Source organism: Pimephales promelas, chromosome 10 (assembly GCF_988280905.1).
Source record: "Pimephales promelas chromosome 10, fPimPro1.hap1.1, whole genome shotgun sequence".
Classification (NCBI taxonomy): Eukaryota; Metazoa; Chordata; class Actinopteri; order Cypriniformes; family Leuciscidae; genus Pimephales; species Pimephales promelas.
In genome coordinates, this window is record NC_142778.1 from 38,002,572 (window position 1) to 38,014,831 (window position 12,260).

Here is a 12,260-nt window from a genome sequence, read left to right on the forward strand (position 1 = left end):
ATGCGTGTTTCTCTGCGTGTTCATGTGTGTTCTTCTGAATGTTCATGGGTGTTCTTCTGCGTGTTCCTCTGCGTGTTCTTCTGAATGTTCATGCGTGTTCCTCTGAATGTTCATGGGTGTTCTTCTGTGTGTTCATTGGTGTTCCTCTGCGTGTTCATTGGTGTTCTTCTGCGTGTTCCTCTGCGTGTTCTTCTGCGTGTTCATTGGTGTTCCTCTGCGTGTTCTTCTGCGTGTTCTTCTGCGTGTTCATTGGTGTTCCTCTGCGTGTTCCTCTGCGTGTTCTTCTGCGTGTTCATTGGTGTTCCTCTGCGTGTTCTTCTGCGTGTTCCTCTGCGTGTTCTTCTGAATGTTCATGCGTGTTCTTCTGCGTGTTCTTCTGCGTGTTCTTCTGCGTGTTCTTCTGCGTGTTCTTCTGCGTGTTCTTCTGAATGTCCATGCGTGTTCTTAGGCGTGTTCTTCTGCGTGTTCCTCTGCGTGTTCTTCTGAATGTTCATGCGTGTTCTTCTGCGTGTTCTTCTGCGTGTTCTTCTGAATGTTCATGCGTGTTCTTAGGCGTGTTCTTCTGCGTGTTCCTCTGCGTGTTCCTCTGCGTGTTCTTCTGATTGTTCATGTGTGTTCTTCTGCGTGTTCTTCTGCGTGTTCTTCTGCGTGTTCTTCTGAATGTTCATGGGTGTTCTTCTGCGTGTTCCTCTGCGTGTTCCTCTGAATGTTCATGCGTGTTCCACTGTGTGTTATTATTATTATTATTGTTATTATTATGTTCCTCTGGGTGTTTATGGGTGTCTGTCTAGATCAGATCTCAAGATCCGCCCCTAATACCACAATAACCAATCAGAAAAGAGAAATTTGTGTTTGTTCTCATGTGAATGCAAAATGTAAAATATTTGAACAGTCATGAGGAAAACAGATGAATCTGAAGTTGTTGATGATAGTGATTGAAGTGTGTGTGTGTGTGTGTTTCCCACAGGGAGCAGCCGATCTTCACCACCAGAGCTCATGTCTTCCAGATCGATCCCTCGACGAAGAAGAACTGGGTTCCCGGCAGCAAACAAGCCGTTACTGTCTCGTACTTCTACGACAGCACACGCAACAGCTACCGCATCATCAGCGTGGACGGGTCAAAGGTCAGACAGGCTCGTTTGTGTGTGTGCGTGGGATCGAGTCCGTGTACGAGCGCTCACACACACTCCGAGGGTCTTCCTCTGGTTCCTCTCGTTCATGTTGCCATGGAGATTTAGATCAGTCCCTCAGTATGGAGGTGGCAGTGATGTCACACCTGCTGAGAGTCTCACACACACCTGCTGCCGTCACTCTCTGAGAGCACACACACACACTCAGTCACTCACATTCACATTTCTGTGTTGGTACCAGACACACACCTGCTGCTGTCACTCTCTGAGAGCACACACACACACACATGGGTTAAACAGCTGACTGAACACACACACGTTACTCTGATCAGCTTCAAGAGTCACACATAATCAGTCAAGTCAAGTCACCTTTATTCATATAGCGCTTTTTACAATACAGATCGTATCAAAGCAGCTTCACAGAGGTCATACTTCCCGGTTCTGGTTAGAACTCGAGCAGCTGTGTTTTGGACTAGCTGAAGTTTGTATATTAAAGGGGTCATGAACTGGCTGGGAAATTATGACGTTCGCTTGGTTTGTGCATTCAAAAACATCAAAATGAATCAGTAATAGGCTATTTTCTACCCTAGTTTTCATCCCAGCTCAGAAACGCTGGATTTTTATGGGCGTGTCGCACTGAAGAGCTGGAAGTAAACGCCCACTGCTGTGAGTGGACAACAGTTTTGCATTATAATGAGTTTGAACTCACCTCGTCGGTGTACGTGGGGAAACCGTTTTGAAAACTCCAATGTTGTGAAATAGCAACCGGAATAATTGGCCCATTCATGTTGGACCCAGAGTCCGTGTGTTGCACCAATATAGACGGCACAGCACCGCTCTTTACTCTTAATCGGTCTGCAAATCTGGTCTTGTTTACAATCCTCAGTGAAATGAAGTGAACAGACTGTTTTACATCAGCTGGAACGTCATTAAAAATAAAGTTTTGCAGTCCTATTGGAGTCCAGAGGAAGCGTATGCAGCGACTGTCATCTTCCACAGCCAGCGCTGCACAATATTCCCTGTTCCTCGGTAGCTCGATCCGGTTTGTCATCACGAGGTAGGCTATGCTATGTTCTTTAGCTATGCGTGTAAATGCGTGAATCGGTGGGCGGGGCTAAACCGGCCGTGTTGAAGTAGGCGTTGATCTTCTTCTGCGGGGGTGGGGCTTTAACCCCTTTGTCGTCATAGTTCCCCACTTTTAAAAACTAGTCGTTTGTCAGGGCTGATGTCAATAAAAGCTTTTATTGGACTAACAAGGACGTTTTCAGTTCTGAAACTTACAGGATATTGTTATAATATGATGACCTCTTAGATATCAAAAGCTCAAGGAAAATTTGATTTCTCAGTTCATCACCCCTTTAAAACTACACTGTGTAACTCTTTTAGTTTATTCTTAGCTAAAATCACTTAGTTCTTTCAAAAATATATGTGCTCATTAATGTATATTTACTTCGTTCAAGTAATAAAGTATTCTCGTGAGTGTATAATATGCTATTGAAAATGCATACGGGTAAGGGGGTTCTAATGTCGGTCGCCATGTTGCCCCTCCATCTTGAATGTACATTAGCAAAAGAGGGACATACTCGTTAATTCAAGCTTCGCCTTTCGCATTTACGTTTGAGTTAACACTCATGGACGAGGTCGAACTGGAAGACATGCTAATCTTAGACTACATTGGCCACCGTAGGAGTTAAAACGAAATGGGCATGTATAGGCTACTACCTGAATGCGATCATGTACAAAACAGATCGGTGTCTTCATTTAAGTTCACATCAAGAAGAGATTTTTAGAGAGCCAACCTTGATGAAGAGCTGAGGATCAGCCCCAACACCCGCTTCTGTAGTGATCGTTTTACACTGGATAGTTTTATAAACTTTCCTCAGAGACAACTGGGATTCACTGATAATCCGCTGTTACTGGTGAACGGGGCCGAAACAACGATCTCCCGCCTCAGTGTTCATCCTCCCGTCCCGAAAGCAGTTTCAGCTAATATCACCGTCGACAGCTTTCCCGCGAGTGGGCGTGGTTTCAGCACAGTCAGTGGACACGCCCCCAGCGTTTGAGAACAGAGATAACTGCTCATTTTTTCAAGATTTTGATAGCTTATTTTATGTACTTGCCGGCTTTTTTATCATTCAAATTTGGCTGGGTGGCTAATAACACATCTTTCTGTGGTATGACAGACTCAGAACACATACTTAATTTTGACTTTACAGGGACTTTAAGCGTGCAGGTCAACCACCCAGTAGAGCATTACAGTAATCTAGCCTTGATGTCGTGAACGACTTAACTAACTGTTCCGCATTTGCCAATGAGAGCATATGTTGTAATTTAGATATATTTTTAAGATGAAAATGCGGTTTTACAGATGAGAGAAATGTGATTTTTCCAATGATAGATTGCTATCTAAGAACACACACACCCACACACACACACACACACACCCACACAGGTTCCTAACAGACGACTAAGACTTGACAGAGCAGCCATCGAGTGTTAGACAGGATTCTCGGTTATTACGTGAGGAAGTTTTTTGGCCAATAATTAGAATCTCTTCAGTTTTTTCAGAATTGAGTCGTAGGAAATTATTAGTCATCCAAATGACAGGTGTAAATACAATATACAGTACAGTTAGTGCAGTATAAAAACCATCACGTCTATGGAGAGTCCTCGCAAAGATGTATGTGAGTGAGTTTGTGTGAGCGTCTGCATGTGAGTGTGTGTGTGCTGTAATGTTCTAATGTGTTTGTTTCTTCAGGTCATCATCAACAGCACAATCACCCCCAATATGAACTTCACTAAAACCTCACAGAAGTTTGGCCAGTGGGCTGACAGTCGAGCGAACACTGTGTTTGGACTGGGATTCGCCTCCGAACAACAGCTGGCTAAGGTCTGGTTATACGTCACACACACACACACACACACACAGAGCATTGGTTAAAATGTGTTTTTTTCCTGTGACTTCAGTTTGCTGAAAAGTTTCTGGAGGTCAAAGAAGCGGCAAAAATGGCCAGAGAAAAATCCCAGGAGAAGATGGAGACGTCGAGTGAGCAGTCGCAGGTACATCATGTGATCATTACCCATCATGCACTGCGGGTCGCTCGTACCAGAGAATGTCTAATTGAAGAGAATCGGCACTGGCTGGTTACTTCCGGGTTCTGGACTGGCTGCAGTAACGCGTCTCTGTCCATGCGGGGGCGCTCGCGGTCGAGTGCAGAATGAATGGGAGTCAATGGGGTTTCACCCCCAGAAATCCACTTTTCTCAGGATGTAATTTTTTGTCAAGTAATTTGAAAGTTGCATCCAAAAGGGAGGGCTAAGATAATACACTCAGCTGAAAACTGCATTTTTAAGTTCACTTATCTGTTCTAAAAATCCGTTCAAAACTGTGATGATGTCACACAATAGCAGAATGCTAGCGTGATCCAGCCAACAACAGCCTAACCTGTAAGACATCAAAAGGACATAAGTACTCGTTCATTCGACTTTTGGCCTATAATCTATATTGAACTTGCGGAATCAACAATAAAATCTATGTTGATTTAACGACAAGCAGGTGAAAGAGACACATTTAGCCGTTTAGCCCCATAGACTCCCATTCATTCTGCTCTCGCCCGTGATCACCTCCAGTGGAATTATAATGGAACTGCAACCAGGATGATCCACAACGGGGCTAATAGGAAGTGCCGAGGCTCTCTGTTAGACGGGCTCTGCTCGTTTGAATATTTGTGCGCAGGTTTGTAAATCCCTACATGCCTGAACAAACTACTTGTCTATAAATTTCATACAGAATTTTGTTTTATTTAATCACTTCGGGGTAGGGACGCGAAACGAATTCACAACGCTTTATCTGTGGAGTGGGAAAGGGATCCTCCATAGGGAGAGGCTAGTTGGCACTTCAGCACTGCCAGGCTAAGCTCTTCGTCAGATCGGATCGGATGATAAAGGAAGATCATGTGTGACTCTGACGAGAGCTGTCTCGGTACTGTGGTACGGTCTAAATCCGGACGGAAAATCCTCGCAGATATCATTTCTTTCCAGAAAGGAACACAGTTGTGAGGATACTGCTTTTTCTAATATCTTTGAAAATGAAGTTGTGTTTTTTTTTATGATCAAGTTGCGTTTTTTTAACAAGTGGTTTTATCATAGCCAGCTTAAAGGTTTTTGGTACGTATCCTACCGACAAAAACGAATGAATGATATTCAGAAGAGGATCTCTGACCTCTGGAAGCAGGTCTTTCAGTAGTTTACTCAGTATAGGGTCTAACATACAAGTTGCTGATTTACCAGTTTGCAAAATTCTTCCTCTCCTATAGCAGCAAATGAACCAAATCTTTCCTCAGGGAGACGACAACACCCCCCCGATGCGATACTGTAGTAGTTATAATTTTGTCCCTGATAGTATCAATCTTTAAGTCATTACTGCTGTGTTGCTTGGACACTTCTGGGCTTGAAGCTTTCTTTTTTGTTAGTTTGGCCACTGTTTCATATAAATACCTATGATTATGTTTATTTTCTTCTAATAGGTTTGAAAAATAAGCAGATCTAGCAGTTTTTAAGGCCTCTCTGTAAGCAATCGAGCTGTCCTTCCATGAAATGTGAAATACCTAATTTAGTTTGACACAACATGGAGTTCTTCTAAGCTATCCGGGATGCTGAGATGATGAAACTGATTAGGAAGATTATTGATACAGCAGTCTTTAGTGGCAGAAGTTATAGATCTAACATATTTATAACACGGAGTCGGCTTTACTGCTTTTTCTAAGTGAAGTTTACATGAGACTAGATAATGATCTGAGATGTCATCGCTCTGCTGCAGTATTTCAACGGCATCAACATCTATCCCATGTGATAATATTGCTGTAGATCTAGAGTATGATTACGAGAATGAGTGGGTCCTGACATGTGTTCTCTGACTCCAATGGATCTTTTTCATTATCTACATGTATAATAAAATCACCAACATTTAGGACTAACTCTGATAGTCAGCAAATTCTTTAGTAGCACCTCATTGCACAAGATCCAGGGGGCGGAGTTGGATCCAGTTGGGTGCTGACATGTGGGTCCTTGATATGGATCTAACTCCTCCCCCTGGATTTCGTGTTCTGCAGTGAGGACCTTTTCAAATTCTTTGCTTTAGTCTGTATGGTGGCCTGTATACAGTGTCCAGCACAAATCTCAAACGTGATTTATCATTTACACTAGATAGTGTTACATTAAGCAGCAACACTTCAAATAATTATTTTTGAAACAAGACTTCTTAGTAATTTTGTAAATATCACTAAAAATTACAGCAACACCTCTGCCTTTCCGAGGAGGTTCATGTTTATAACAGTAATCTTGACTCATTTAAAGCAGTCGTCTGGTTTTAGCCAGGTGTATGTCAGACACTGCACATCTAGGTTATAATCTGTAATCATATCATTAACAATAAGTGCTTTTGAAGTGAGGGATTGAATTCAGCAACCCAAGCTTCATCATTTGCTCATTAGATCTGTTTTTTATTTGTTGAAAATCAATACAATTTTTACCCTTAGATGGGTTTAGGAGTTTTTATTTTCCCAGATCGGCGAACAGACACAGTCTCTATGTGATGATATCTTGGTGAAAGAGTGTCTATGTGATGGGGTTTATCTGACCTCAGTGACGTGAGACGGTCGGTTTAGCCAGTCTGACCTGAGTTATCTGTAATCTATGAGACCACAGTTATAGATCTGTGTGAAAACGAACGCAGATATTAGAGAAAAACGCTTGAGAATCCACACCAGAATCCAAACGCTTGTTTATTGAGACTCCTGCTGAAAAACTAGATTCTTGTTGATTGTTGATTCGCAGTGTTCTTGCTGTTCTGTGAACATTAGGAGTGGTTTGTGGATTGTTTTTTTCGGGAAGTGCATTAAGAGTGTGTTCACCCTCCGCCTGTGTGTCGTTCGTCAGGAATCGGGCCGTGAAACTCCTTCGGGGAAACAGGCGTCCAGCTTTAACGGAACCGATGATGAGAAGATCTCGATCGGCCCGGAGAACGAGGCGCTGAAGAGTGAGGTGGAGCAGAGGTGACACACACACACACACACACACACACACACACACACACACACACACACACACACACACACACACACACACACACACACACACACACACACACACACGACTGATTGCTGATCCACTGAGGCCCCGTCCACAGAATTAAAACGAATACGATCTCCGTCCACGCCAGCGTTTTATCTGTGTATTAGAAATGATCTCCGTTCACATTAAAACGACTGAAACGCGGATCACGTGACCATTCACCAACACTGGGCATGCGTGTGCCGGTGTAAACAGTGATTGACGAATCAGGGAAGGAGACGTCATGACTGATGACACCCAATCATAGAGCCGAGCGTGAGCCCCTGCGTCAGCGTTTCTGAAGTCCTCCGTTTTGTCCCGTCTTCACTAAACTTCACTACGGAGCCGCGGCGTTTCTAAACTTCTCTGTTTTAGGTCTTCGTTTTTCCCGTTTTAGTGTGGACAGGAGGTGCAAACGTAGCAAAAGGTCTCCGTTTTTAAACGAAAACGCCGTAGTGTGGGCGGGGCCTCAGACAGTCAGAGACTCTCAAGAGCAGACGAAATCATGAACTTAGTGATCAGAGTGTGTGTGTGTGTGTGTGTGTGTCAGTAGGAAGTGTGAGCTGGAGCTGCAGGCGCTGAGGGAGAGTAACGCTCGTCTGCAGGAGGTGCTGGAGGAGGAGAGGATCAGCGCTGAGAACTGGAGGAGTCGAGTGACCCAGAGCCAGGAGGAGGAGAACCAGCTGAGGAACCAGGTGAGACACACACACACACACACACACACACACACACTGAGAGCTGGTCTGACGCGTGTGTGACGCTGGAGGATCATCACTCACTCAGGGTTAATCTCAGCCGAGCTTCACCGCAGTCTCCCAGAACCGGTTTAGGAGACGTATGCGTTTGTGCTCGTCATGTGTGACTGACTGAGCTGAAATATTGAGCACTGGGTTATTAGCTCAAGTGTGAAGAGCTGTAACTCGTGTGTGTGTGTGTGTGTGTGTGTGTGTGTGTGTGTGTGTGCAGATCTCAGAGCTGGAGCTGCAGTGTAAAGAGTTGAATCTGGAGAAAGAGAGAAATGTTCAGCTGACGCGCAGAATTCAAGAGCTGGAATCGGATCTGCAGGACAAACAACAGGTGAGTCAAACACACACACACACACACACACACACACACGTGCCACACCATCGTGTCGTGAGTGCTCTTACACACACGTATGATGCTGTCTTTCAGGAGCTTGAGAACCTGTGCAAACAGGCCGAAACCATCCCTCAGCTCATGGCAGAGTGTGAGAACCTCACGGCCAAACTACAGGTGAACACACACACACACACACACACACACACACACACACACACACACACGCGTTCCTGCCTCAAACTGATTGGTCCTTAACTCGTTAACAATCACATCATTATCTACGTAGCGCAGCTGATTGGTTGCTGACGGGAACGGGAACTGCCGTATTCAGCACTTTGAGTCTCTTTTCTAGTTTGTTTAGGATGAACTACAGTGGTGGACACAGATAGTTTAGCGATGGGTCCCGTCTCGACCTTTTGACTCTTTTAGGGTCGCCTTCAGAGACAGACAAACATGTCCTTAAAACACCCTAAACATTTGTTTTCAAAAGTGAGAGGGTTAGTGGTGTTCGTTGATGATTAAAAACGATGTATGATTTCAATGCGTGTAATTTTCTGTACTCACGCAAAAATCCCTGCAAAAGATGCTTTCCAACAGCAGCTTTTATCGTAGTTTTTGTCCAACTCCATTGACTTGACTTGGACAAAAACTACATTATCAAACCTGATGGATCGCATCTTTTGCAGAGATTTTTGTGTGAGTTTTTTTGTTTAGACACGCCGCGTCAAAAATGATCCGACCAATGAGATTGGCGCTTGAGCTTCTGAAGTTACAGTAAAACACAACTTGGGGGCGCTCAAACACAAAACGGTCTTGCCGAGCAAACATGCGTCTAGCATACAAGTTGTTGATTTAGATGAATTAACGAGTTTGCAAAATTCTTCCTCTCCTATAGCAGCAAATGAACCAAATCTTTCCTCTTTTTACTCTTTTAATTCCGTTTATAGCTGTTTTAGTTTTCCTTGTGTTTATTTTCTGATTGTTTTAATTCCTTGCTGTGTAAAGCACTTTGAATTACCAAATGAGCTCTATAAATAAACTTGCCTTGCCTCATCACCCATAAGGAAATGCATATTTAGAAATACTCATGCAAACAAATGAATTTTAAGAAACACGCATCATGTCTTTATTCCTGCGTGTGTTGCGTTTGCTGTTTCACAGGCTGCAGAAGTGAAGAGCCAGGATCTGGGGGAGAAGCTGAAGCTGCTGCAGGGAGAGGTGGACGGCTCTCAGCACAAACACAAGAACATGAAGACCGAACTCAAGAAGTTCATGGACATTCTGGATGGGAAGATTGATGAGCTGCACGAAGTTCGTCAGGGCATTTCTAAACTGGGCGTCGACAACTGAACATGCACACACACGCACACACACGCACACGCACACACACACACACACACACACACACACACAGGCACACACACTCTCATACATGCAGATTCTCACTGGGCTTGTGCCGTCTTTGTGATCATGTATGACTGCTGGTTAAGGGCTACTGATGGTAAGTGAGGGGAGGCGCACACACACACACACACAATTATACTCTCACACTCAGACTCTCTCTCTCACACACACACACACACAGACTAAACGGTGTTTTACAGATCTCAGGGTAGTTTGGAATTGCTTGATATGCACATACAGACGTGAACTGCAGAAACACTAAGTGCCTGAAGGTGGCGCTCTCCGGGTCTGCACCGGGTCTCCAGCGACTCGGTGAGAACCGTCCTGTTGATCAGCTCCTCATGCAATACCCGCCTCAGGACACACTTCTCTTCTGATTCTGCTGGGTTCTGTGTGTTTTTAAAAACATTTTCAAGATGGAGTTGCATTAAGAAAATCTCTTTTTCTGATCTATGAAAATATGAGCCAAATCTCTGCTTGACGAAGGCAGTTTGCTTGTACGGTGCAGATGTGTCGTGCTCAGCAATGTTTGTGACGTGCTGGTGTGTGTGTGTCTGTCGTTTGGGTGACGGGATAATTTATACGTGTGCTTTTTTTAGAATAATCTCTGCCTTTCCTGAGTCTTTGATGGAGCGTATGAACTTCCAACACTCTCCTCAGCTCTTCTCACTTGTTTTCCTCTTGATGCTTGTTTGAATGTCGTGGTGGATGTATTATAGAGCGTTTAACGTGGGTGGGTGGGTGAGTGTCTAAGACACATCTTACTGGAAACTTGAGCCTTTTTCCCTCTTTCTGAAAAAATAAAAACACTTTTGTTGATCAAAATTGTAAAATAAATAATTGTGGAAATATAGTTTATGAAGGAAATCTTTGTGTTGTGTGTTTTTCCATGTGTGAGAGTTTATGAAGCTATTTCAGATGTTCATGTGTGTCGTGGTGGGCGTCGATCTCTCGCCTCTGATTGGTGAGAGTGTGTGTTTCCATGGAAACCTGCAGCCCACACGCAGCTGCTATTGATCGTGAGTATTGTGCTCCAGATGTGAATCTTCTGCTTCACACATTTGTTCATCTGGTAGTTTTTTATTGTTCGTAGATTTCTGTGAAGTCACTATAACTGCATCCAAAGGATTTTTCCATAGAAGCATGAGTCGCTGAGATCTGTGATGCTGCTCAATATTTGACCTGGTCTTATAACACACACTCACTCTCACTCTCTCTATCACACACACACACCAGCCTAATCAAGTCATCAATATACCAGGTGTTTATTAATATCAATAAGCCAGTTTTTGAGATAAAACATGCTGCTATCAGGCCCCGACACACACCACAGTAGAAGTTTTGTATCATTTTGCAAACCATTTTTCACATATTGTACATTATTATTCCAAAGGTTGGGTTAAGTAGAACATCTCCGACTCGCAGGCGTTACGGTCAGTACAACATGTCCGACTCACGGGCGTTACGGTCAGTACAACATCTCCGACTCGCGGGCGTTACGGTCAGTAGAACATCTCCGACTCGCGGGCGTTACGGTCAGTAGAACATCTCCGACTCGCGGACGTTACGGTCAGTAGAACATCTCCGACTCGCGGGCGTTACGGTCAGTACAACATCTCCGACTCGCAGGCGTTACGGTCAGAGCAACATGTCCGACTCACGGGCGTTACGGTCAGTACAACATGTCCGACTCACGGGCGTTACGGTCAGTACAACATGTCCGACTCGCGGGCGTTACGGTCAGTACAACATGTCCGACTCACGGGCGTTACGGTCAGTAGAACATCTCCGACTCGCGGACGTTACGGTCCGTACAACATGTCCGACTCGCAGGCGTTACGGTCAGTACAACATGTCCGACTCGCAGGCGTTACAGTCAGTACAACATGTCCGACTCACGGGCGTTACAATCAGTACAACATGTCCGACTCGCGGGCGTTACGGTCAGTACAACATGTCCGACTCACGGGCGTTACGGTCAGTAGAACATCTCCGACTCGCGGACGTTACGGTCCGTACAACATGTCCGACTCGCAGGCGTTACGGTCAGTAGAACATCTCCGACTCGCGGGCGTTACGGTCAGTAGAACATCTCCGACTCACGGGCGTTACGGTCAGTACAACATGTCCGACTCACGGGCGTTACGGTCAGTAGAACATCTCCGACTCACGGGCGTTACGGTCAGTAGAACATCTCCGACTCGCGGGCGTTACGGTCAGTACAACATGTCCGACTCACGGGCGTTACGGTCAGTACAACATGTCCGACTCACGGGCGTTACGGTCAGTACAACATGTCCGACTCGCGGGCGTTACGGTCAGTAGAACATCTCCGACTCACGGGCGTTACGGTCAGTAGAACATCTCCGACTCGCGGGCGTTACGGTCAGTACAACATGTCCGACTCACGGGCGTTACGGTCAGTACAACATGTCCGACTCACGGGCGTTACGGTCAGTACAACATGTCCGACTCGCGGGCGTTACGGTCAGTAGAACATCTCCGACTCGCGGGCGTTACGGTCAGTACAACATG

At 45.0% G+C, this 12,260-nt stretch overlaps 1 protein-coding gene across 5 annotated transcripts in view; it reads left to right on the forward strand.

The window, feature by feature from the left end:
• The window catches only part of homer2 (homer scaffold protein 2), a 15,505-nt gene extending 4,913 nt beyond the window's left edge, over positions 1-10,592 (forward strand). For 3 of the 5 annotated variants that reach the window (XM_089116589.1, XM_039680275.2, XM_039680273.2), the window contains 8 exons: positions 968-1,124; positions 3,889-4,020; positions 4,098-4,190; positions 7,068-7,183; positions 7,792-7,936; positions 8,208-8,318; positions 8,415-8,495; positions 9,483-10,592. In XM_089116589.1, coding sequence (XP_088972715.1) covers positions 968-1,124; positions 3,889-4,020; positions 4,098-4,190; positions 7,068-7,183; positions 7,792-7,936; positions 8,208-8,318; positions 8,415-8,495; positions 9,483-9,671 — 1,024 coding nt within the window. In that variant the 3' untranslated portion in view covers positions 9,672-10,592. The remainder of the gene's footprint in view (positions 1-967; positions 1,125-3,888; positions 4,021-4,097; positions 4,191-7,067; positions 7,184-7,791; positions 7,937-8,207; positions 8,319-8,414; positions 8,496-9,482) is intronic. The other 2 variants (XM_039680276.2, XM_039680274.2) reach the window with 1 other exon arrangement.
• Positions 10,593-12,260: the final 1,668 nt, after the last annotated feature.